At 46.1% G+C, this 26,868-nt stretch overlaps 1 protein-coding gene across 1 annotated transcript in view; it reads right to left on the bottom strand.

The window, feature by feature from the left end:
* The window catches only part of LOC106604065 (short transient receptor potential channel 6), a 55,384-nt gene extending 38,304 nt beyond the window's left edge, over positions 1–17,080 (bottom strand). Inside the window, exon 1 of the mRNA XM_082974843.1 lies at positions 16,128–17,080. Within this exon, the coding sequence (XP_082830969.1) occupies positions 16,128–16,258 (131 nt within the window). The 5' untranslated portion in view covers positions 16,259–17,080. The remainder of the gene's footprint in view (positions 1–16,127) is intronic.
* Between the last annotated feature and the right edge of the window lie 9,788 nt (positions 17,081–26,868).

Below are 26,868 nucleotides of genomic sequence, written 5' to 3'. Positions count from 1 at the left end.
TTGTATTCAGCATTTCACTGTGAGGTCTACTACACCTGTTGTATTCAGCATTTCACTGTGAGGTCTACTACACCTGTTGTATTCAGCATTTCACGGTAAGGTCTACACCTGTTGTATTCAGCATTTCACTGTGAGGTCTACTACACCTGTTGTATTCAGCATTTCACTGTAAGGTCTACTACACCTGTTGTATTCAGCATTTCACTGTAAGGTCTACTACACCTGTTGTATTCAGCATTTCACTGTAAGGTCTACTACACCTGTTGTATTCAGCATTTCACTGTAAGGTCTACTACACCTGTTGTATTCAGCATTTCACTGTGAGGTCTACCTACACCTGTTGTATTCAGCATTTCACTGTAAGGTATACTACACCTGTTGTATTCAGCATTTCACTGTGAGGTCTACTACACCTGTTGTATTCAGCATTTCACTGTGAGGTCTACACCTGTTGTATTCAGCATTTCACTGTAAGGTCTACTACACCTGTTGTATTCAGCATTTCACTGTGAGGTCTACTACACCTGTTGTATTCAGCATTTCACTGTAAGGTATACTACACCTGTTGTATTCAGCATTTCACTGTAAGGTCTACTACACCTGTTGTATTCAGCATTTCACTGTGAGGTCTACTACACCTGTTGTATTCAGCATTTCACTGTAAGGTCTACTACACCTGTTGTATTCAGCATTTCACTGTAAGGTCTACTACACCTGTTGTATCCAGCATTTCACTGTGAGGTCTACTACACCTGTTGTATTCAGCATTTCACTGTGAGGTCTACTACACCTGTTGTATTCAGCATTTCACTGTGAGGTCTACTACACCTGTTGTATTCAGCATTTCACTGTAAGGTCTACTACACCTGTTGTATTCAGCATTTCACTGTAAGGTCTACTACACCTGTTGTATTCAGCATTTCACTGTAAGGTCTACTACACCTGTTGTATTCAGCATTTCACTGTGAGGTCTACTACACCTGTTGTATTCAGCATTTCACTGTGAGGTCTACACCTGTTGTATTCAGCATTTCACTGTAAGGTCTACTACACCTGTTGTATTCAGCATTTCACTGTGAGGTCTACACCTGTTGTATTCAGCATTTCACTGTGAGGTCTACTACACCTGTTGTATTCAGCATTTCACTGTAAGGTCTACTACACCTGTTGTATTCAGCATTTCACTGTCAGGTCTACTACACCTGTTGTATTCAGCATTTCACTGTGAGGTCTACTACACCTGTTGTATTCAGCATTTCACTGTGAGGTCTACTACACCTGTTGTATTCAGCATTTCACTGTGAGGTCTACTACACCTGTTGTATTCAGCATTTCACTGTGAGGTCTACTACACCTGTTGTATTCAGCATTTCACTGTGAGGTCTACTACACCTGTTGTATTCAGCATTTCACTGTGAGGTCTACACCTGTTGTATTCAGCATTTCACTGTGAGGTCTACTACACCTGTTGTATTCAGCATTTCACTGTGAGGTCTACTACACCTGTTGTATTCAGTATTTCACTGTGAGGTCTACTACACCTGTTGTATTCAGCATTTCACTGTGAGGTCTACTACACCTGTTGTATTCAGCATTTCACTGTAAGGTCTACTACACCTGTTGTATTCAGCATTTCACTGTGAGGTCTACTACACCTGTTGTATTCAGCATTTCACTGTAAGGTCTACTACACCTGTTGTATTCAGCATTTCACTGTGAGGTCTACTACACCTGTTGTATTCAGCATTTCACTGTGAGGTCTACTACACCTGTTGTATTCAGCATTTCACTGTGAGGTCTACTACACCTGTTGTATTCAGCATTTCACTGTGAGGTCTACACCTGTTGTGTTCAGCATTTCACTGTGAGGTCTACTACACCTGTTGTATTCAGCATTTCACTGTGAGGTCTACACCTGTTGTATTCAGCATTTCACTGTAAGGTCTACTACACCTGTTGTATTCAGCATTTCACTGTAAGGTCTACTACACCTGTTGTATTCAGCATTTCACTGTAAGGTCTACTACACCTGTTGTATTCAGCATTTCACTGTGAGGTCTACTACACCTGTTGTATTCAGTATTTCACTGTGAGGTCTACTACACCTGTTGTATTCAGCATTTCACTGTGAGGTCTACTACACCTGTTGTATTCAGCATTTCACTGTAAGGTCTACTACACCTGTTGTATTCAGCATTTCACTGTGAGGTCTACTACACCTGTTGTATTCAGCATTTCACTGTAAGGTCTACTACACCTGTTGTATTCAGCATTTCACTGTGAGGTCTACTACACCTGTTGTATTCAGCATTTCACTGTGAGGTCTACTACACCTGTTGTATTCAGCATTTCACTGTGAGGTCTACTACACCTGTTGTATTCAGCATTTCACTGTGAGGTCTACACCTGTTGTATTCAGCATTTCACTGTGAGGTCTACTACACCTGTTGTATTCAGCATTTCACTGTGAGGTCTACACCTGTTGTATTCAGCATTTCACTGTAAGGTCTACTACACCTGTTGTATTCAGCATTTCACTGTAAGGTCTACTACACCTGTTGTATTCAGCATTTCACTGTAAGGTCTACTACACCTGTTGTATTCAGCATTTCACTGTGAGGTCTACTACACCTGTTGTATTCAGTATTTCACTGTGAGGTCTACTACACCTGTTGTATTCAGCATTTCACTGTGAGGTCTACTACACCTGTTGTATTCAGCATTTCACTGTAAGGTCTACTACACCTGTTGTATTCAGCATTTCACTGTGAGGTCTACTACACCTGTTGTATTCAGCATTTCACTGTAAGGTCTACTACACCTGTTGTATTCAGCATTTCACTGTGAGGTCTACTACACCTGTTGTATTCAGCATTTCACTGTGAGGTCTACTACACCTGTTGTATTCAGCATTTCACTGTGAGGTCTACTACACCTGTTGTATTCAGCATTTCACTGTGAGGTCTACACCTGTTGTATTCAGCATTTCACTGTGAGGTCTACTACACCTGTTGTATTCAGCATTTCACTGTGAGGTCTACACCTGTTGTATTCAGCATTTCACTGTAAGGTCTACTACACCTGTTGTATTCAGCATTTCACTGTAAGGTCTACTACACCTGTTGTATTCAGCATTTCACTGTAAGGTCTACTACACCTGTTGTATTCGGCGCATGTGACAAATAAACTTTGATATGACAAACACACACACAATATAAACAAACAAACATGGGTTGATCTGTGGCTGGGATAGAGGGCATAGGTGTTTGTTTGGGAGGGTAGGGTGAGTGAGTGTATGCATCCCACATCTTGTTATAGGCAACAATCCTTCATAGAAGTGCTTATATTATTACGCATATTATTCGTCACTTATGGGTATAAATTAAGATACGCAAGATTTTTTTATCGATATATATTTTTTTACATAACAGATGCAGTAGAAACCCGAGGCGAAGGCGTTAGAAAGGATGTTGGCTATGGATCTGGTCCTGGACTGTAGGTGGATCGATCTGCTCTTTTAGAGGATGGGCCCTATCTCTTAAAGGCCCTAGGATCCATGTGGTATTTTTAAAGGATGGGCCCCATCTCAGGCCCTGGGATCCATGTGCTCATTTTAAAGGATGGGCCCCATCTCTTAAAGGCCCTAGGATCCATGTGGTATTTTTAAAGGATGGGCTCCTATCTCTTAAAGGCCCTAGGACCCATGTGTACAGGGATGGTCAGCCAGTCACTGGGAGGACAACCCAACTTGGGATGGGGGAGGTTTTAGAGGGTGGAATATTGGAGGACAAATAGAGTTTTACTTAGTCGCAGCTACAGCATAACAGTGCAACCAGCTCGATTCGGGCTTATGTAGCAAAATTTGAAATTTAGTTTTTTACATTGGAAAAAAGTAGAGACTCAGAGCAAAAAAAAATGTATATCACACAACTACAGTTGAGGAACATTGTGAAAGTAATTCTGCTTTGAAAGTTGATAAACTTGTAACTTCATTTTTGAGAAAATGGCCTTGAATGTTTAGGTACACCTACTGGAGAGCTTTTCTTTGTTTACACCCTATTCAGCATCGTTCACAACCTCTAAAGCCTTAGCCCCACCCATCTATTAAGCTTTAGCCCCACCCATCTCTAAAGCCTTAGCCCCACCCATCTCTTAAGCTTTAGCCCCACCCATCTCTAAAGCCTTAGCCCCACCCATCTCTAAAGCCTTAGCCCCACCCATCTCTAAAGCCTTAGCCCCACCCATCTCTAAAGCCTTAGCCCCACCCATCTCTAAAGCCTTAGCCCCACCCATCTCTAAAGCCTTAGCCCCACCCATCTCTAAAGCCTTAGCCCCACCCATCTCTAAAGCCTTAGCCCCACCCATCTCTAAAGCCTTAGCCCCACCCATCTCTAAAGCCTTAGCCCCACCCATCTCTAAAGCCTTAGCCCCACCCATCTCTTTAAGGATTCACATGTGAGGCCATGTACTAAACAAGCAAATATTTCAAGACTAAAGGCTGGTTTATACTACGGGTGTGTCATGACTGTCCTGATCAGGGTACAGGAGACCACCACCCTACAGATTATCTCTCAACCCCCAACAGAGGAGGAGAGATCTAGGGGTCTGAAGATGTGGGGGTTTTATGACCCCTCACGGCCCATGATAAATCTTAGGACACTGAGAAATTCCTTTGTCCTCTCACTATGGAGAACTGGCCTCAGAACATTAAACATGCAATAAAGGGACTTTGGAACAATGGTTTCCGTCAGCCACAATGGTGGTCATGACGATAGATGGAATATCAAAATGTATGTCATTTTTGTTTTGTTATTAAAGGTTAACAGCTGACGTTATTATGGAAACATTGCACCTTTAAGAGTTTTCACAGTATATGCCTGATGTTTATACATTGTACATTGTGTGGAAAATATCCAAATCAAAGAGAATGTTTTGGTAAAGATGAGATGTGAAGTTAGTGTCTAAAATTGGATTTGAGTAAAATCTAGGCCTTGTCCCTTAACTTGGTACGCCCAGAGAACTGCCCTAAAGGCGGTTACGCCCACTTCTGACCCGAGGGTATAAGACATGTGACTGAAGAATGAACTGTAGACTAAAAGAGACCCCAAGCTGCAGCGAAGGTCCAAATGGTCAACAAACCCTAAAACGCAACACAAAGTTTGAAGACAAATAAATATTTTTCTACACAAGCTACGGATAAATAGCTGTGTCTAAGTGGGTGAATTCAAGCCGAACCACCTAGCCTCCACTCTTCATCGAATCGTGGTATCTACGCTATTTCATTCCTACGCTGTGAGCTCTGAGCTACAGAGCTGTCTGTCCTCAGACGACACCACAGAGAAAAGAGAAGAAATCAGACCACCAAGCCAAGAAGGACACTGACATCGTGAGGACAACCAGAGAGTTGCGTCGGAGAAGTGCGTCCGTGAGAAGCCTAAACGAGCCACGCGGAGCTTCCCACCTGAGACCTCCAACATGTAATTACATCATTATATTCTGACCCATAAGAGCGGCAGTTCGGGGCAAGGCTAGGTTTAAATAAACATGGCTGACAATTAACCCAAATGTATATTTCTCTCGTGTACTTTCTTGGTTTCTCTCTCTTTTAAATCCCCATTTTGGGTAACACGTGCCATAGTGTGTTGGCCCGTTATACTGTCCTAATCAATAGCCTAGACTGTGTTTTTGTGTATGTGTATCTTTTATCATCATTTTAGCTTGCTAGTAAATAAATAATCAACTAAGATTGGTGTGGTAAACTCATTGGTGAAGCCCAGGTTCGTGCAGATTCCCGGATTATGCGACGTTCAGAAATGAGACTAGAGGAGATTTAGCGACTGTTGTAAAATCGATATTCTGATATTCTTTTAGTTAATTTGGGAAATAGAAACTCAATAAAACAAATTTTCCCATGGTGCCCCAGGTTAATGACTTAATAATTGCTTGATTCATTTAATCACGCAATTATAAAGCCTTAATCATTCGATGAGCAACAGTCGTCACATTAACCAATACGTCACGACAGGTGTAAATCTGGAGTGGCAGAGTGTGCTCAGAATGCGCTCTGTACGTTTGTAAACTCAGAGTGTTTCACTCTCTGAGCATTCAGAGCGCACACTGGAGCATTCAGAGCGCAGACTGGAGCATTCAGAGCGCAGACTGGAGCATTCAGAGCGCACACTGGAGCATTCAGAGCGCAGACTGGAGCATTCAGAGCACAGACTGGAGCATTCAGAGCACAGACTGGAGCATTCAGAGCACAGACTGGAGCATTCAGAGCGCAGACTGGAGCTTTCAGAGCGCAGACTGGAGCATTCAGAGCACACACTGGAGCATTCAGAGCGCACACTGGAGCATTCAGAGCGCAGACTGGAGCATTCAGAGCGCACACTGGAGCATTCAGAGCGCAGACTGGAGCATTCAGAGCGCACACTGGAGCATTCAGAGCGCACACTGGACGCTCTAGCCGAGGAGTAAGGTTGATGAGCGTTCTGACCTAACAACAGCAGTCAAGCACCCAAGCTAACTGGCTAACGTTGGCTAGATTGCTAGCTACTTCCAGACACAAATGCGAGAACAGCTCACTCTGACCATGTTACTCTCCCTAGCAGAGCTGGTTAGGCTGTTTTCATGTTATCCAGAGCGTTGGTGACTGCAACTGTGCTGCTGGCAACAATTTAATTACACTTTTTTTGCCAACGTTTACTGACACCGGCCATATTCAACGGGTGTTGAGCGTTCGTAAATGCGTCGGTTATTATGCCTTCTGACACACTTAGACGAGAATGCTCTGAAATCGGAGTAGATAGCCAGAGCGAATTTACCAGCTACGCCTATCGACACTTGTCGCAGTGACATCATGAACGTTGCACTGAAACGGTTACTTGCATAGTGGTACCTTTTGTTTTGACATGTAGCTAGCTAGCTAAACAATGAACCATAATCCCAACTCATGGTTACTAGCCTGCATTAAGCTGCAGGTAGCTAACAAACCAGGTTCAATGTTAGCTAGCTAACATTAGGCTATACCTGTCAATTTAAATGGCTCTGAGATACAAATAATATAGCTACACAGATCTCATACACCTAACATCAGCTAGCTAGCTACCAGTACATTAACTTGAAATGAAAATGACTTTGACAAAATTAGAAATGTGTAATATCTGAAAATGGTAGCTAGCTAGACTCTCTTACTAATGTACATGGATGAATGCTTCTCCCTCTCTGTCACGGATGCCATGGTTGCCCTTTAGTTTGAAGATGTAATCCGGTGTTTTATACAACAGCCTTCTGTGTGTTCTCTTTTCGACTCCGTTGGCATGTTTTCAATCAAACGCCAGAAGTTTCTCCATCTCCTTAGCTATCATACTCTAATTCCACTGATTTCAAAACTCGGTCCTCCAGAAAGTGGAGAGCAACACTTATGCAGTTCTACTACATGATATCTTTCAAAAAAGCTGTGTTAGAAAGGATTACCTACACATACTGAGCAGCTCATGTATTAGACAGAAGCGTGCTACATAGCAGACCAATCCGAACTCATCTCTCGGCATGTCTAGCCCACTCATTATCTCAGCCAATCATGGTTAGCGTGAAGGTTGCTTACTTTTCTGTGACTAAACTAGGCTAACTAGGCTCATCATTTTACAATTGTATTAGTATTTACAGATGGCATACACGTTTGTTATTAAGGCACATGAAAGTTCACATGTTCCAGAATGCATTTCAGACCAAAAAACAACACGCGACATTTCCTGAAACGAGGCACAAATGGACACTCAATTATCATGGTACATTAAGAAGTACCATATATGCCTAGTTTCCTGAAACGAGGCACAAATGGACACTCAATTATCATGGTACTTCTTAATGGTAAGTTTACAAACATATATTATGTTAAGTATAATAAAAAAACGTGTATCTCATTATGGTATGTAGAATCAAAACTTGTATCTCATTATGGTAAGTGGTGAAATAAATATAGTTAGTTATAATTGTAAAGGCTTAGCAAATAATAAGAAAAGACGATCAGTATTCAGACCCCTTGACTTTCCATATTTTGTTATCTTACAGCCTTATTCTAAAATGGATTAAATTGTTTTGTTTTTCAACTCAATCTACACACAATATCTCATAATGACATCACACTAACCCATAATGACATCACGATATCTCATAATGACAAAGCATAAACATGTTTGTAGAAAGTTTTGTAAATGTATATATTCTTTTAAATATCACATTTACATAAGAATTCAGACCCTTTACTCGGTACTTGTTGAAGCACTTTCGGCAGCGATTACAGCCTTGAGTCTTCTTGGGTATGACGTTACAAGCTTGGCACACCTGTATTTGGGGAGTTTCTCCCATTCTTCTCTGCAGATCCTGTCAAGCTCTGTCAGATTGGATGTGGAGCGTCGCTACATAGCTATTTTCAGGTCTCTCCAGAGATGTTCAATCAGGTTCAAGTCTGCCTTCTGGCTGGGCCACTCAAGGACATTCAGAGAAGCCACTCATGCGTTGTCTTGGCTGTGTTCTTAGGGTTGTTGTCCTGTTGGATGGTGAACCTTCGCCCCAGTCTGAGGTCCTGAGCAGATTTTCATGAAGGATCTCTCTGTACTTTGCTCCATTCATCTTTCCCTCGATCCTGACAAGTCTCCCAGTCCCTCCCGCTGATAAACATCCCCACAGCATGATGCTGCCACCACCATGCATCACTGTAGGGTTGGTGCCAGGTTTCCTCCAGATGTGACACTTTGTATTCAGGCCAAAGAGTTCAATCTTGGTTTCATCAGACCAGAGAATCTTGTTTCTCATGGTCTGAGAATCCAATAGGTGCCATTTGGCAAACTCCAAACGGGCTGTCATGTGCCTTTTACTGAGGAATGGCTTCCGTCTGGCCACTCTACCATAAAGGCCTGATTGGTGGAGTGCTGCAGAGATGGTTTTTGTTCTGGAAGATTCTCCCATCTCCACAGAGGAAGTCTGGAGCTCTGTCAGAGTGACCATTGGGTTCTTGGTCACCTCCCTGACCAAGGCCCTTCTCCCCGATTGCTCAGTTTGGCCAGGCAGCCAGCTGTATACACCACATGAAAAGTCTTGGTGGTTCCAAACTTCTTCCATTTAAGAATGATGGAGGCCACTGTGATCTTGGGGACCTTCAATGTTACTGAAATGTTTTGGTACCCTTCCCCAGATCTGTGCCTCGACACAATCCTGTCTATCAATGGAAACAGGATGCACCTGAGCTCAATTTCGAGTGTCATAGCAAAGAGTCAGCATATAGTGGAAAGCTTTCCCGGAAGAGTGGAGGCTGTTACAGCAGTAGAGGTTTGACCAACTCCATATTAATGCCCGTGATTTTGGAATGAGATGTTCGACCAGCAGGTGTCCACATACTTTTGTTCATGTGGTGTATATTTACAGAAAAAAAACAATATGGGGGATTGGAAATGATGCAGACAATTAAATTGATAGAAGCCACAAACTACCAGCAAGATTAAAGCAGATCTACCCCCTAAAAGGTAAACATAAACATCTATAATGAGTCTTTGCCGGTATAAGGAAAAGTACTGAGCTGTTACTATAACCTTCAACAGCTGTTACTGTAACCTTGAACAGCTGTTACTGTAACCTTCAACAGCTGTTACTGTAACATTCAACAGCTGTTACGATAACATTGAACATCTGTTACTGTAACCTTCAACAGCTGTTACTGTAACTTTCAACAGTTGTTACTGTAACCTTCAACAGCTGTTAGTGTAACCTTCAACAGCTGTTACTATAACCTTCAACAGCTGTTACTGTAACCTTCAACAGCTGTTACTATAACTTTCAACAGTTGTTACTGTAACCTTCAACAGCTGTTACTGTAACCTTCAACAGCTGTTACTATAACCTTCAACATCTGTTACTGTAACCTTCAACATCTGTTACTGTAACCTTCAACAGCTGTTACTGTAACCTTCAACATCTGTTACTGTAACCTTCAACAGCTGTTACTGTAACCTTCAACAGCTGTTACTATAACCTTCAACAGCTGTTACTGTAACCTTCAACAGCTGTTACTGTAACCTTCAACAGCTGTTACTATAACCTTCAACAGCTGTTACTGTAACCTTCAGCAGTTGTTACTGTAACCTTCAACAGCTGTTACTGTAACCTTCAACAGCTGTTACTATAACCTTCAACAGTTGTTACTGTAACCTTCAACAGCTGTTACTGTAACCTTCAACAGCTGTTACTGTAACCTTGAACAGCTGTTACTGTAACCTTCAACAGCTGTTACTGTAACCTTCAACAGCTGTTACTATAACTGTTACGAGAGGTGCTCTCATCTAATCTATGAACATAGACAGGGCTCTAACTCCTCTAGCTCCACAATGAGATAGGGTGAAGGCCAGGCAGCAGGCTGTTAGCCAGCCTGCCAGCTTAGTGGAGACTGCCACTAGCACAGTCAGTGTAGTCAGCTCAGCTATCCCCATTGAGACCGTGTCTGTGCCTTGATCTAGGTTGGGCAAAACTAAACATGGCGGTGTTTGCCTTAGCAATCTCACTGGAATAAAGACCTCCTCCATTCCTGTCATTATTGAAAGAGATTGTGATTCCTCACATCTCAAAATTGGGTTACTTAATGTTGGATCCCTCACTTCAAAGGCAGTTATAGTCAATGAACTAATCACTGATCATAATCTTGATGTGATTGGCCTGACTGAAACATGGCTTAAGCCTGATGAATTTACTGTGTTAAATGAGGCCTCACCCCCTGGTTACACTAGTGACCATATCCCCCGCGCATCCCACAAAGGCGGAGGTGTTGATAACATTTACAATAGCAAAAATGACTGCGTTTTCGTCTTTTGAGCTTCTAGTCATGAAATCTATGCAGCCAACTCAATCACTTTTTATAGCTACTGTTTACAGGCCTCCTGGGCTGTATACAGTGTTCCTCACTGAGTTCCCTGAATTCCTATCGGACCTTGTAGTCATAGCAGATAATATTCACATTTTTGGTGACTTTAATATTCACATGGGAAAGTCCACAGACCCACTCCAAAAGGCTTTCGGCGCCATCATCGACTCAGTGGGTTTTGTCCAACATGTCTCCGGACCTACTCACTGCCACAGTCATACCCTGGATCTAGTTTTGTCCCTTGGAATAAATGTTGTGGATCTTAATGTTTTTCCTCATAATCCTGGACTATCGGACCACCATTTTATTACGTTTGCAATCGCAACAAATAATCTGCTCAGACCCCAACCAAGGAGCATCAAAAGTCGTGCTATAAATTCTCAGACAACCCAAAGATTCCTAGATGCCTTTCCAGACTCCCTCCACCTTTCAAAGGAGGTCAGAGTACAAAAATCGGTTAACCACCTAACTGAGCAATTCAATTTAACCTTGCGCAATACCCTAGATGCAGTTGCACCCCTAAAAACAAAAAACATCTGTCATAAGAAACTAGCTCCCTGGTATTCAGAAAATACACGAGCTCTGAAGCAAGCTTCCAGAAAATTGGAACAGAAATGGCACTACACCAAACTGGAAGTCTTCTATCTTGGAAAGACAGTACCGTGCAGTATCGAAGAGCCCTCACTGCTGCTCGATCATCCTATTTTTCCAACTTAATTGAGGAGAAAAAAGAACCATCCAAAATGTATTTTTGATACTGTCACAAAGCTAACTAAAAAGCAGCATTACGTAAGAGAGGAAGATGGCTTTCACTTCAACAGTGAAATTCATGAACTTCTTTGATGAAAAGATCATAGTCATTAGAAAGCAAATTACTCCTCTTTAAATGTGCGTATTTCTCTAAAGCTCTGTTGTCCTGAGTCTGCACAACATTGCCAGGACCTAGGATCAAGGAAGAGAATCAGGTTTTTAATCCAATATCTCTTGACACAATGATGAAAATAATCATGGCCTCCAAACCCTCAAGCTGCATACTGGACCCTATTCCAACTAAACTACTGAAAGAGCTGCTTCCTGTGCTTGGCCCTCCTATGTTGAACATAATAAACGGCTCTCTATCCACCGGATGTGTACCAAACTCACTAAAAGTGGCAGTAATAAAGCCTCTCTTGAAAAAGCCAAACCTTGACCCAGAAGATGTAAAAAACTACCGGCCTATATCGAATCTCCCATTCCTCTCAAAACATTTAGAAAAAGCTGTTGCGCAGCAACTCACTGCCTTCTTGAAGACAAACAACATATATGAAAAAATACAGCAAATGTTTTACTTTTAGACTCGGACAAAACAGAGATGCTAGTTCTAGGTCCTAAGAAACAAAGAGATCTTCTGTTGGATCTGACAATTAATCTTGATGGTTGTACAGTCGTCTCCAATAAAACTGTGAAGGACCTCGGCGTTACTCTGTACCCTGATCTCTCTTTTGACGAACATATCAAGACTGTTTCAAGGACAGCTTTTTTCCATCTATGTAATATTGCAAAAAATCAGGAACTTTCTATCCAAAAATTATGCAGAAAAGTTAATCCATGCTTTTGTCACTTCTAGATTAGACTACTGCAAAGCTCTACTCTCCGGGTACCTTGATAAAGCACTAAATAAACTTCAGTTAGTGCTAAATACGGCTGCTAGAATCTTGACTAGAACCAAAAATGTGATCATATTACTCCAGTGCTAGCCTCCCTACACTGGCTTCCTGTTAAGGCAAGGGCTGATATCAAGGTTCTACTGCTAACCAACAAAGCATTACATGGGCTTGCTTCTACCTATCTTTCCGATTTGGTCCTACCGTGCATACCTACACGTACGCTACCGTCACAAGACGCAGGCCTCTTTATTGTCCCTAGAATTTCTAAGCAAACAGCTGGAGGCAGGGCTTTCTCCTATAGAGCTCCATTTTTATGGAATGTCTGCCTACCCATGTGAGAGACGCAGACTCAGTATCAACCTTTAAGTCTTTATTGAAGACTCATCTCTTCAGTAGGTCCTATGATTGAGTGTAGTCTGGCCCAGGAGTGTGAAGGTGAATGGAAAGGCTGGAGCAACGAACCGCCCTTGCTGTCTCTGCCTGGCCGGTTCCCCTCTCTCCACTGGGATTCTCTGCCTCTAACCCTTTTACAGGGGCTGAGTCACTGACGTGATCTTCCTGTCCGGGTTCGTGCCCCCCTCGGGTTCGTGCCGTGAGAGAGATCTTCGTGGGCTATACTCTGCCTTCTCTCCGGGTAGTAAGTTGGTGGTTGAAGATATCCCTCTAGTGGTGTGGGGGCTGTGCTTTGGCAAAGTGGGTGGGGTTATATCCTGCCTGTTTGGCCCTGTCCGGGGGTTTCATCGGATGGGGCCAAAGTGTCTCCTGACCCCTCCTGTCTCAGCCTACAGTATTTATGCTGCAATAGTTTGTGTCGGGGGGATCCTGTCTTATCCGGTGTCCTGTGTGAATTTAAGAATGCTCCCTCTAATTCTCTCTCTCTCCCCTCCAAGTGGACCTGAGCCCTGGGACCATGCCTCAGGACTACCTGGCCTGATGACTCCTTTCTGTCCCCAGTACACCTGGTCGTGCTGCTGCTACAGTTTCAACTGTTCTGCCTGTGGCTATGGAACCCTGACCTGTTCACTGGACGTGCTACCTTGTCCCGGACCTGCTGTTTTTGATTCACTCCCTCTACCGCACCTACTGTCTCGAACTCTGAATGCTCGGCTATGAAAAGCCAACTGACATTTTATTTATCTTTCTTTAATCTAACCTTTATTTAACTAGACAAGTCAGTTAAGAAAGAATTCTTATTTACAATGACAGCCTATGAACACAACATTTACTCCTGAGGTGCTGACCTGTTGCACCCTCTACAACCACTGTGATTATTATTATCTGACCCTGCTGGTCATCTATAAACATTTGAACATCTTGGCCATGTTCTGTTATAATCTCAACCCGGCACAGCCAGAAGAGGAATGGCCACCCCTCAGAGCCTGGTTCCTCTCTAGGTTTCTTCCTAAGTTCCTGCCTTTTAGACAGTTTTTCCTAGCCACCGTGCTTCTACATCTGCATTGCTTGCTGCATAAATTCATTAGAATTCTAAACAATGGTGCTAGTCCCATGAATTCTAAACAATGGTGCCAGTCCCATGAATTCTAAACAATGGTGCTAGTCCCATGAATTCTAAACAATGGTGCTAGTCCCATGAATTCTAAACAATGGTGCTAGTCCCATGAATTCTAAACAATGGTGCTAGTCCCATGAATTCTAAACAATGGTGCCAGTCCCATGAATTCTAAACAATGGTGCTAGTCCCATGAATTCTAAACAATGGTGCCAGTCCCATGAATTCTAAACAATGGTGCCAGTCCCAAGAATTCTAAACAATGGTGCCAGTCCCATGAATTCTAAACAATGGTGCTAGTCCCATGAATTCTAAACAATGGTGCTAGTCCCATGAATTCTAAACAATGGTGCTAGTCCCATGAATTCTAAACAATGGTGCCAGTCCCATGAATTCTAAACAATGGTGCTAGTCCCATGAATTCTAAACAATGGTGCCAGTCCCATGAATTCTAAACAATGGTGCCAGTCCCATGAATTCTAAACAATGGTGCTAGTCCCATGAATTCTAAACAATGGTGCCAGTCCCATGAATTCTAAACAATGGTGCCAGTCCCATGAATTATAAATAATGGTGCTAGTCCCATGAATTCTAAACAATGGTGCCAGTCCCATAAATTCTAAACAATGGTGCTAGTCCCATGAATTCTAAACAATGGTGCTAGTCCCATGAATTCTAAACAATGGTGCTAGTCCCATGAATTCTAAACAATGGTGCCAGTCCCATGAATTCTAAACAATGGTGCTAGTCCCATGAATTCTAAACAATGGTGCCAGTCCCATGAATTCTAAACAATGGTGCCAGTCCCATGAATTCTAAACAATGGTGCCAGTCCCATGAATTCTAAACAATGGTGCTAGTCCCATGAATTCTAAACAATGGTGCCAGTCCCATGAATTCTAAACAATGGTGCTAGTCCCATGAATTCTAAACAATGGTGCTAGTCCCATGAATTCTAAACAATGGTGCTAGTCCCATGAATTCTAAACAATGGTGCCAGTCCCATGAATTCTAAACAATGGTGCCAGTCCCATGAATTCTAAACAATGGTGCCAGTCCCATGAATTCTAAACAATGGTGCCAGTCCCATGAATTCTAAACAATGGTGCTAGTCCCATGAATTCTAAACAATGGTGCTAGTCCCATGAGTTCTAAACAATGGTGCCAGTCCCATGAATTCTAAACAATGGTGCTAGTCCCATGAATTCTAAACAATGGTGCTAGTCCCATGTATTCTAAACAATGGTGCCAGTCCCATGAATTCTAAACAATGGTGCTAGTCCCATGAATTCTAAACAATGGTGCTAGTCCCATGAATTCTAAACAATGGTGCCAGTCCCATGAATTCTAAACAATGGTGCTAGTCCCATGAATTCTAAACAATGGTGCTAGTCCCATGAATTCTAAACAATGGTGCCAGTCCCATGAATTCTAAACAATGGTGCCAGTCCCATGAATTCTAAACAATGGTGCTAGTCCCATGAATTCTAAACAATGGTGCCAGACCCATGAATTCTAAACAATGGTGCTATTCCCATTCATCTATTTGTTTTCCTAATGTTCTGTACGTGAATACAACTTGTCCTTTATTATCTTCCTCTTAGGGTTTAGTCCCCTCATCTCTGCCAACTCAGTGTGTTGTCGTCTCAAGTGTCATGATATGAAACCCTAATCAGAGTGGGCTACAACACCTTGTCTAAATCAACCTGTTTTTTGTCTACAACCTGCAATTTAGCTCTTTTAATTGTTTATGTGTACAAGATCAAAATAAACCTTACTGTAATACACCTTTCTCTATAAAGACAGGTTAATAGCATAAAGACTGAAGTGTAATACAGACCTACAGAAAGTCTGTTCCATTCGTCTATTTTTCTTGCCTTGTATTCTGTTGTTCTGAACATAAAGGCTGCTTAGTAAATCTGTTACGTATTACTCAGGAAATCACGTTGAGAAGATTAGTTGAGGCCTACGTTATCAGACACTATTTCAAACAACTTAAAAAATGCAAGTCATAAGGAGACCTTATTATTTCAGCCTGAATCCGTGCCATGTCACTCACCCTGGGTAGTATCCATGGTAACTGGAACAGTTGTCATCTCCGAAGTCTGCATTGATGAGCAGGTTGTCCCGACTCCTGACCCTCCGCTCGATCACATGGTTCTGTTCCGACACTGACCGGCGCTGGTTCATCTTCCGACCGCTCCACAACTGCTAAACAACCGCTACAGACCACTGCAGACCACTGCAGACCACTGCAAACCACTACAGACCACTGCAGACCACTGCAGACCACTGCAAACCACTACAGACCACTACAGACCACTACAGACCACTACAGAATACTACAGACCACTGCAGAATACTACAGACCACTGCAGAATACTACAGACCACTGCAGACCACTACAGACCACTGCAGAATACTACAGACCACTGCAGAATACTACAGACCACTGCAGAATACTACAGACCACTGCAGAATACTACAGAATACTACAGACCACTGCAGAATACTACAGACCACTGCAGAATACTACAGACCACTTTAGAATACTACAGACCACTGCAGAATACTACAGACCACTTTAGAATACTACAGACCACTGCAGAATACTACAGACCACTGCAGAATACTACAGACCACTGCAGAATACTATAGATAACTACAGACCACTGCAGAATACTACAGACCACTGCAGAATACTACAGACCACTGCAGAATACTATAGACCACTGCAGAATACTATAGATAACTACAGACCACTGCAGAATATTATAGATAACTACAGACCACTACAGACCACTGCAGAATACTACAGACCACTGCAGAATAATACAGACCACTACAGAGAACTACAGACCACTACAGACCACTACAGACCACTACAGACCACTACACACCACTACAGACCACTACAGAGAACTACAGACCACAATCCACAACGGCCGCTCTTGCTGCTGGTTGCCGCTCTGGGGTTCTGACATCTCACACACACGGAGTCGCCAATACAGCAACGCGTGGCCTCTGTCATCCGTTCTCTCTCTCTCTCTACTTTCTCTCTCGCTCTCTCTCTCTCTACTTTCTCTCTCTCTCTCTAACTGCCTCTCTCTCTCTGCCTCTCCTCCCTTCTCTCTCTCACACACCACTTTCTCCCCCTCTCAATTAATTTAAATTCAAATTGGCTTTATTGGCATGGGAAACATATGCTTATATTGCCAAAACAAATGATAAACACAAGTGAGAAGAAACACATGTTACAATAAAACAGTAAAACAGTAAAACAGTAAAACAGTAAAACAGTAAAACAGTACAACAGTAAAACAGTAAAACAGTAAAACAGTAAAACAGGAAAACAGTAAAACAGTAAAACAGTACAACAGTAAAACAGTACAACAGTAAAACAGTAAAACAGTAAAACAGTAAAACAGTAAAACAGTAAAACAGTAAAACAGTAAAACAGTAAAACAGTAAAACAGTACAACAGTACAACAGTACAACAGTAAAACAGTAAAACAGTAAAACAGTAAAACAGTAAAACAGTAAAACAGTAAAACAGTAAAACAGTAAAACAGTAAAACAGTAAAACAGTAAAACAGTAAAACATCGCACTGCAAAAGGTTTTTAAAAAAGATAAACATTTCAAGTGTTATCTTATCAGCTATGTAGAGTGTTTATCTCTCTAACCCCCTCTCTCTCTAACCCCCTTCTCTCTCCACCCCCTCTCTCTCCATCCCCTCTCTCTCTACCCCCTCTCTCTCCACCCCCTCTCTCTCCATCCCCTCTCTCTCCACCCCCTCTCTCCACCCCCTCTCTCTCCATCCCCTCTCTCTCTACCCCCTCTCTCTCCACCCCCTCTCTCTCCACCCCCTTCTCTCTCCACCCCCTCTCTCTAACCCCCTCTCTCTCCACCCCCTCTCTCTCCACCCCCTTCTCTCTCCACCCCCTCTCTCTAACCCCCTCTCTCTAACCCCCTCTCTCTCCACCCCCTCTCTCTAACCCCCTCTCTCTCCACCCCCTCTCTCTAACCCCCTCTCTCTCCACCCCCTCTCTCTCCATCCCCTCTCTCTCTACCCCCTCTCTCTCCACCCCCTCTCTCTCCACCCCTTCTCTCTCCACCCCCTCTCTCTAACCCCCTCTCTCTCCACCCCCTCTCTCTCCACCCCCTTCTCTCTCCACCCCCTCTCTCTAACCCCCTCTCTCTCCACCCCCTCTCTCTCCACCCCCTTCTCTCTCCACCCCCTCTCTCTAACCCCCTCTCTCTAACCCCCTCTCTCTCCACCCCCTCTCTCTAACCCCCTCTCTCTCCACCCCCTCTCTCTAACCCCCTCTCTCTCCACTCCCTCTCTCTAACCCCTCTCTCTCCACCCCCTCTCTCCACCCCCTCTCTCTAACCCCCTCTCTCCACCCCCTCTCTCTAACCCCCTCTCTCTCCACCCCCTCTCTCTAACCCCCTCTCTCTCCACCCCCTCTCTCTAACCCCTCTCTCTCCACCCCCTCTCTCTCCACCCCCTCTCTCCACCCCCTCTCTCTAACCCCCTCTCTCCACCCCCTCCTTCTAACCCCCTCTCTCTCCACCCCCTCTCTCTAACCCCCTCTCTCTCCACCCCCTCTCTCTAACCCCCTCTCTCTCCACCCCCTCTCTCTCCACCCCCTCTCTCTAACCCCCTCTCTCTAACCCCCTCTCTCTAACCCCCTCTCTCTCCACCCCCTCTCTCCACCCCCTCTCTCTAACCCCCTCTCTCTAACCCCCTCTCTCTCCACCCCCTTCTCTCTCCACCCCCTCTCTCTCCACCCCCTCTCTCTAACCCCCTCTCTCTCCACCCCCTCTCTCTCCACCCCCTCTCTCTAACCCCCTCTCTCTCCACCCCCTTCTCTCTCCACCCCCTCTCTCTAACCCCCTCTCTCTCCACCCCTTCTCTCTCCACCCCCTCTCTCTAACCCCCTCTCTCTCTCTCCACCCCTCTCTCTACCCCCTCTCTCTCCACCCCCTCTCTCTACCCCCTCTCTCTCCACCCCCTCTCTCTCCACCCCCTCTCTCTCCACCCCCTCTCTCTACCCCCCTCTCTCTCTAACCCCTTCTCTCTCTACCCCCTCTCTCTCCACCCCCTCTCTCTAACCCCCTCTCTCTCCACCCCCTCTCTCCACCCCCTCTCTCTCCACCCCCTCTCTCTACCCCCTCTCTCTCCACCCCCTCTCTCTCCACCCCCTTCTCTCTCCACCCCCTCTCTCTCCACCCCCTCTCTCTAACCCCCTCTCTCTCTAACCCCCTCTCTCTCCCCCCCTTCTCTCTCTAACCCCCTCTCTCTCCACCCCCTTCTCTCTCTAACCCCCTCTCTCTCCACCCCCTTATCTCTCTAACCCCCTCTCTCTCTCTCCACCCCCTTCTCTCTCTCCACCCCTTCTCTCTCTAACCCCCTCTCTCTCCACCCCCTTCTCTCTCTAACCCCCCCTCTCTCTACCCCTCTCTCTCCACCCCCTTCTCTCTACCCCCCCTCTCTCCACCCCCTTCTCTCTCTAACCCCCTCTCTCTCTCTCTCCACCCCCTTCTCTCTCTAACCCCCCCTACCCCCCTCTCTCCACCCCCTTCTCTCTCTAACCCCCTCTCTCTCCACCCCCTTCTCTCTCTACCCCCTCTCTCTCTACCCCCTTTCTCTCTCTAACCCCCTCTCTCTCTACCCCCTTTCTCTCTCTAACCCCCTCTCTCTCCACCCCCTTCTCTCTCCACCCCCTTCTCTCTCTCCACCCCCTCTCTCTCCACCCCCTTTCTCTCTCTAACCCCCTCTCTCTCTACCCCCTTTCTCTCTCTACCCCCTTTCTCTCTCTAACCCCCTCTCTCTCTACCCCCTTTCTCTCTCTAACCCCCTCTCTCTCCACCCCCTTCTCTCTCCACCCCCTTTCTCTCTCTAACCCCCTCTCTCTCTACCCCCTTTCTCTCTCTACCCCCTTTCTCTCTCTAACCCCCTCTCTCTCTACCCCCTTTCTCTCTCTAACCCCCTCTCTCTCCACCCCCTTCTCTCTCCACCCCCTTTCTCTCTCTAACCCCCTCTCTCTCTACCCCCTTTCTCTCTCTACCCCCTTTCTCTCTCTAACCCCCTCTCTCTCCACCCCCTCTCTCTCCACCCCCTTCTCTCTCCACCCCCTTCTCTCTCTCCACCCCCTCTCTCTCCACCCCCTCTCTCTCTACCCCCTTTCTCTCTCTAGCCCCCTCTCTCTCTCTCTCCACCCCCTCTCTCTCCACCCCCTTCTCTCTCTACCCCCTTTCTCTCTACCCCCCTCTCTCCACCCCCTTCTCTCTCTAACCCCCTCTCTCTCCACCCCCTTCTCTCTCTAACCCCCCCTCTCTCTCTCTCCACCCCTCTCTCTCCACCCCCTTCTCTCTCTAACCCCCTCTCTCTCCCCCCCTTCTCTCTCTAACCCCCTCTCTCTCTACCCCCTTCTCTCTCTAACCCCCTCTCTCTCCACCCCCCTCATATTGTATATATACAGTGTTGTAATAATGTGCAAATACTTAAAGTATAAAAGGAAAAATAAATAAACATAAATATAGGTTTTATTTACAAAGGTGTTTGTTCTTCACTGGTTGACCTTTTCTTGTGGCAACAGGTCACACATCTTGCTGCTGTGATTAAACACTGGTATTTCACCCAGTAGATATGGGAGTTTATCAAAGTTGGGTTTGATTTCAAAATCTTTGTGGATCTGTGTAATCTGAGGAAAATATCTGTCTCTAATATGTTCATACATTGGGCAGGAGGTTAGGAAGTGCAGCTCAGTTTCCACCTCACTTTGTGGGCTGTGTTGCACATAGCTTTCCTTAAGTTTGAGTCAGTCACAGTGGTCAGGTATTCTGCCACCGTGTCTCTCTGTTTAGGTCCAAATAGCATTCTAGTTTGTTCAGTTTTTTTGTAAATTCTTTTCAATGTGTCAAGTAATTATCTTTTTGTTTTCTCATGATTTGGTTGGGTCTAATTGTGTTGCTGTCCTGGGGCTCTGTGGGGTCTGTTTGTGTTTGTGAACAGAGCCCCAGGACCAGCTTGTTTAGGGAACTCTTCTCCGGGTTCATCTCTCTGTAGGTGATGGCTTTGTTATGGAAGGTTTGGGAATCGCTTCCTTTTAGGTGGTTGTAGAATTTAACGGCTCTTTTTGATCATTAGTGGGTATCGGCCTGATTCTGCTCCTCATGCATTATTTGGTGTTTTACGTTGTACTCTGAGGATATTTTTGCAGAATTCTGCATGCAGAGTCTCAATTTGGTGTTTGTCCCATTTTATAAATTCTTGGTTGGCTGGTGAGCGGACCCCAGACCTCACAACCATAAAGGACAATGTCTAATGTTATGTTCCTTTTGAGGGTATATTAGGCCCTTCTTGCCTTGTCTCTCAGATCGTTCACAGCTTTGTAGAAGTTACCTGTGGCGCTGATGTTTAGGCCGAGGTATGTATAGTTTTTCGTGTGCTCTAGGCCAAAGGTGTCTAGATGGAATTTGTATTTGTGGTCCTGGAACAACATTATTTTTGTCTTACTGAGATTTACTGTCAGGGTCCAGGTCTGTCAGGGCCCAGGTCTGTCAGGGTCCAGGTCTGTCAGGGCCCAGGTCTGTCAGGGTCCAGGTCTGAGTGAATCTGTGCAGAAGGTCTAGGTGCTGCTGTAGACCCTCCTTGGTTGGGGACAGAAGCACCAGATCATCAGCAAACAGTAGACATTTGACTTCAGATTCTAGCCGGGTGCTGCAGACTGTTCTAGTGCCCTCGCCAATTCATTGATATACAGTTGAAGTTGGAAGTTTACATACACCTTAGCCAAATAAATTTAAACTCAGTTTGTCACAATTCCTGACATTTAATCCTTGTACAAATTCCCTGGTTTAGGTCAGTTAGGATCACCACTTTATTTTAATAATGTGAAATGTCAGAATAATAGTAGAGAGAATGATTTATTTCAGCTTGTATATCTTTCATCACATTCCCAGTGGGTCAGAAGTTTACATACACTCAATTAGTATTTGGTAGCATTGCCTTCAAATTGTTTAACTTGGGTCAAACGTTTCAGGTAGCCTTCCACAAGCTTCCCACAATAAGTTGGGAACATTTTGGCCCATTCCTCCTGACAGAGCTGGTGTAACTGAGTCAGGTTTGTAGGCCTCCTTGCTCGAAAACGCTTTTTCAGTTCTGCCCACAAATTTTCTACAGGAATGAGGTCAGGGCTTTTTGATGGCCACTCCAATACCTTGACTTTGTTGTCCTTAAGTCATTTTGCCACAACTTTGGAAGTACGCTTGGGGTCATTGTTCATTTGGAAGACCCATTTGCGACCAAGCTTTAACTTCCTGACTGATGTCTTGAGATGTTGCTTCAATATATCATTTTCTTACCTCATGATGCCATCTATTTGTGCTGCCACCCCCATGCTTCACGGTTGGGATGGTGTTCTTTGGCTGGCCTGCACCCTATTTCATTGTGGAGCTAGAGGAGTTAGAGCCCTGTCTATGTTCGTAGATAAGATGAGAGCACCTCTCCAGCTAGGATGGAGTCCGCCACTCCTCAACAGGCCAGGCTTGGTCCTGTTTGTGGGTGAGTCCCAGAAAGAGGGCCAACTATTTACAAATTCTATCTTTTGGAAAGAGCAGAAAACAGTTTTCAACCAGCGATTGAGTTGTGAGCTGTAGAGCTCATCACTCCCCCTAACTGGGAGGGGGCCAGAGACAATTAATCGATGCCGACACATCTTTCTAGCTGATTTACATGCTGAAACTATGTTGCGCTTGGTGACCTCTGACTGTTTCATCCTAACATCGTTGGTGCCGACGTGGATAACAATATCTCTATACTCTCTACACTCGCCAGTTTTAGCCTTAGCCAGCACCATCTTCAGATTAGCCTTAACGTCGGTAGCCCTGCGCCCCGGTAAACAGTGTATGATCGCTGGACGATTCATTTTAAGTCTAATACTGCGGGTAATGGAGACGCCAATGACTAGGGTTTTCAATTTGTCAGAGCTAATGGTGGGAGGCTTCGGCGTCTCTGACCCCGTAACGGGAGGAGGAGAGACCAGAGAAGGCTCGGCCTCAGACCCCGTAACGGGAGGAGGAGAGACCAGAGAAGGCTCAGACCCCGTAACGGGAGGAGGAGAGACTAGAGAAGGCTCAGACCCCGTAACGGGAGGAGGAGAGACTAGAGAAGGCTCAGACCCCGTAACGGGAGGAGTAGAGACCAGAGAAGGCTCCGCCTCAGACCTGGTAACGGGAGGAGGAGAGACCAGAGAAGGCTCAGACCCCGTAACGGGAGGAGGAGAGACCAGAGAAGGCTCAGACCCCGTAACGGGAGGAGGAGAGACCAGAGAAGGCTCGGCCTCTGACTCGTTGCTTAACAGGGAGAACCGATTGAAAGTTTCTGTCGGCTGAATGAGCGACACCGGTTGAGCATTCCTACAGCGTTTCCCTCCAGAAGCCATGAGAAAAGATGTCCGGCTGCGGGGACCGTGCGAGGGGGTTTATACTAACGTTACTATCTGTACTTACTGGTGGCACAGACGCTGTTTCATCCTTCCCTACACTGAAATTACCCTTGCCTAACGATCGCGTCTGAAGCTGGGCTTGCAGCACAGCTATCCTCGCCGTAAGGCGATCGTTCTCCTGTAAAATATGAGAACAACGACTGCAATTAGAAGGCATCATGTTAATGTTACTACTGAGCTTCGGCTGGTGGAGGTCCTGTAGAACCATGTCCAGATAAAGCGTCCGGGGTGAAAAAGTTGAATGAAAAAAGTTGAGCGAGGGGAAAAAATATAAATGTTAAACGGTAATTAAAAAGTAGAATCCGTAAAGTTGTCAGGTAGCAAAGTAACGTTAGCAACAAACCGCACAGCAGCACGTAAACAAGTCTCTAGACTCCCCTCTCTCTCTCTCTACCCCCCTCTCTCTCTACTCCCCCTCTCTCTCTACTCCCCCTCTCTCTCTACTCCCCCTCTCTCTAGACTCCCCTCTCTCTCTAGACTCCCCCTCTCTCTAGACTCCCCCCTCTCTCTAGACTCCCCTCTCTCTCTAGACTCCCCCTCTCTCTACTCCCCCTCTCTCTCTACTCCCCCTCTCTCTCTAGACTCCCCCTCTCTCTAGACTCCCCCCTCTCTCTAGACTCCCCTCTCTCTCTAGACTCCCCCCTCTCTCTAGACTCCCCCCTTTCTCTAGACTCCCGTCTCTCTCTACCCCCCCTCTCTCTCTACCCCCTCTCTCTCTACTCCCCCTCTCTCTCTAGACTCCCCTCTCTCTAGACTCCCCCTCTCTCTACTCCCCCTCTCTCTCTAGACTCCCCCCTCTCTCTAGACTCCCCTCTCTCTCTAGACTCCCCCCCTCTCTCTAGACTCCCCCTCTCCCTCTCTAGACTCCCTTCTCTCTCTACCCCCCCTCTCTCTACTCCCCCTCTCTCTCTAGACTCCCCCCTCTCTCTAGACTCCCCCCGCTCTCTCTCTAGTCTCCCCCCGCTCTCTCTCTAGACTCCCCTCTCTCTCTAGACTCCCCCCTCTCTCTAGACTCCCCCTCTCTCTACTCCCCCTCTCTCTCTAGACTCCCCCCTCTCTCTAGACTCCCCCCTTTCTCTAGACTCCCCTCTCTCTCTAGACTCCCCTCTCTCTCTACCCCCCCTCTCTCTACTCCCCCTCTCTCTCTAGACTCCCCCCTCTCTCTAGACTCCCCCCTTTCTCTAGACTCCCCTCTCTCTCTAGACTCCCCCTCTCTCTACCCCCACTCTCTCTACTCCCCCTCTCTCTCTAGACTCCCCCCGCTCTCTCTCTAGACTCCCCGCGCTCTCTCTCTAGACTCCCCTCTCTCTCTACCCCCCCTCTCTCTAGACTCCCCCCGCTCTCTCTCTAGACTCCCCTCTCTCTCTACCCCCCCTCTCTCTACTCCCCCTCTCTCTCTAGACTCCCCTCTCTCTCTAGACTCCCCTCTCTCTCTAGACTCCCCCCGCTCTCTCTCTAGACTCCCCTCTCTCTCTACCCCCCCTCTCTCTAGACTCCCCTCTCTCTCTAGACTCCCCTCTCTCTCTAGACTCCCCCCGCTCTCTCTCTAGACTCCCCTCTCTCTCTACCCCCCCTCTCTCTAGACTCCCCTCTCTCTCTACCCCCCCTCTCTCTAGACTCCCCTCTCTCTCTAGACTCCCCTCTCTCTCTAGACTCCCCTCTCTCTCTACCCCCCCTCTCTCTAGACTCCCCTCTCTCTCTACCCCCCCTCTCTCTAGACTCCCCTCTCTCTCTAGACTCCCCTCTCTCTCTAGACTCCCCTCTCTCTCTACCCCCCCTCTCTCTAGACTCCCCCCGCTCTCTCTCTAGACTCCCCTCTCTCTCTACCCCCCCTCTCTCTAGACTCCCCTCTCTCTCTAGACTCCCCTCTCTCTCTACACTCCCCCCGCTCTCTCTCTAGACTCCCCTCTCTCTCTACCCCCCCTCTCTCTAGACTCCCCTCTCTCTCTACCCCCCCTCTCTCTAGACTCCCCCTCTCTCTCTAGACTCCCCCCGCTCTCTCTCTAGACTCCCCTCTCTCTAGACTCCCCTCTCTCTCTAGACTCCCCCTCTCTCTCTACCCCCCCTCTCTCTCTAGACTCCCCCTCTCTCTCTACCCCCCTCTCTCTACTCCCCCTCTCTCTCTAGACTCCCCTCTCTCTCTACCCCCCCTCTCTCTAGACTCCCCCCTTTCTCTAGACTCCCGTCTCTCTCTACCCCCCCTCTCTCTCTACCCCCCTCTCTCTACTCCCCCTCTCTCTCTAGACTCCCCCCTCTCTCTAGACTCCCCTCTCTCTCTAGACTCCCCTCTCTCTCTACCCCCCCTCTCTCTACTCCCCCTCTCTCTCTAGACTCCCCCCTCTCTCTAGACTCCCCCCGCTCTCTTTCTAGACTCCCCCTCTCCCTCTCTAGATTCCCCCCTCTCTCTAGACTCCCCTCTCTCTCCACCCCACTCTCTCTACCCCCCTCTCTCTACGCCCCGCCTCTCTCTACCCGCCTCTCTCTACCCACACCCTCCCTCCTCCACCCTTCTCTCTCTACCCACACCCTCCCTCCTCCACCCTTCTCTCTGGTTTCTCTCATACCTGCCAAACAGTGGTAACTTGTTTTTACATCCGATGACAAGTTAAGTTGTTTAGCATTCTAGATTCCTCTCCTTGTTTAACTTCAGTCGGGTCTGTAGAGGCATGCCAGATGGTTCCCTACAGTTCAATGTGTTTCACTTTAGACATAGATGGCTATTCCCCAGTGACAGATAGACAGAGAGACTACTACCATTACCAGACAGACAGAGAGACTACTACCATTATCAGACAGACAGACAGACAGACTACTACCATTACCAGACAGACAGACAGAATACTACCATTACCAGACAGACAGAGAGACTACTACCATTATCAGACAGACAGAGAGACTACTACCATTACCAGACAGACAGCCAGACTACTACCATTACCAGACAGACAGCCAGACTACTACCATTACCAGACAGACAGACAGACTACTACCATTACCAGACAGACAGACAGACCCTACCATTACCAGACAGACAGACTACTACCATTACCAGACAGACAGACTACTACCATTACCAGACAGACAGACAGACTACTACCATTACCAGACAGACAGAGAGACTACTACCATTACCAGACAGACAGACAGACAGACAGACAGACAGACAGACAGACAGACAGACAGACAGACAGACAGACAGACAGACAGACAGACAGACAGACAGACAGACAGACAGACAGACAGACAGACCCTACCATTACCAGACAGACAGAGAGACTACTACCATT

The sequence above is a fragment of the Salmo salar genome, chromosome 04 (assembly GCF_965601325.2).
Source record: "Salmo salar chromosome 04, fSalSal1, whole genome shotgun sequence".
NCBI classification, from domain to species: domain Eukaryota; kingdom Metazoa; phylum Chordata; class Actinopteri; order Salmoniformes; family Salmonidae; genus Salmo; species Salmo salar.
The sequence above is the reverse complement of the archived record's forward strand: the minus strand, read 5'-3'. Positions and strand labels throughout refer to the sequence as shown.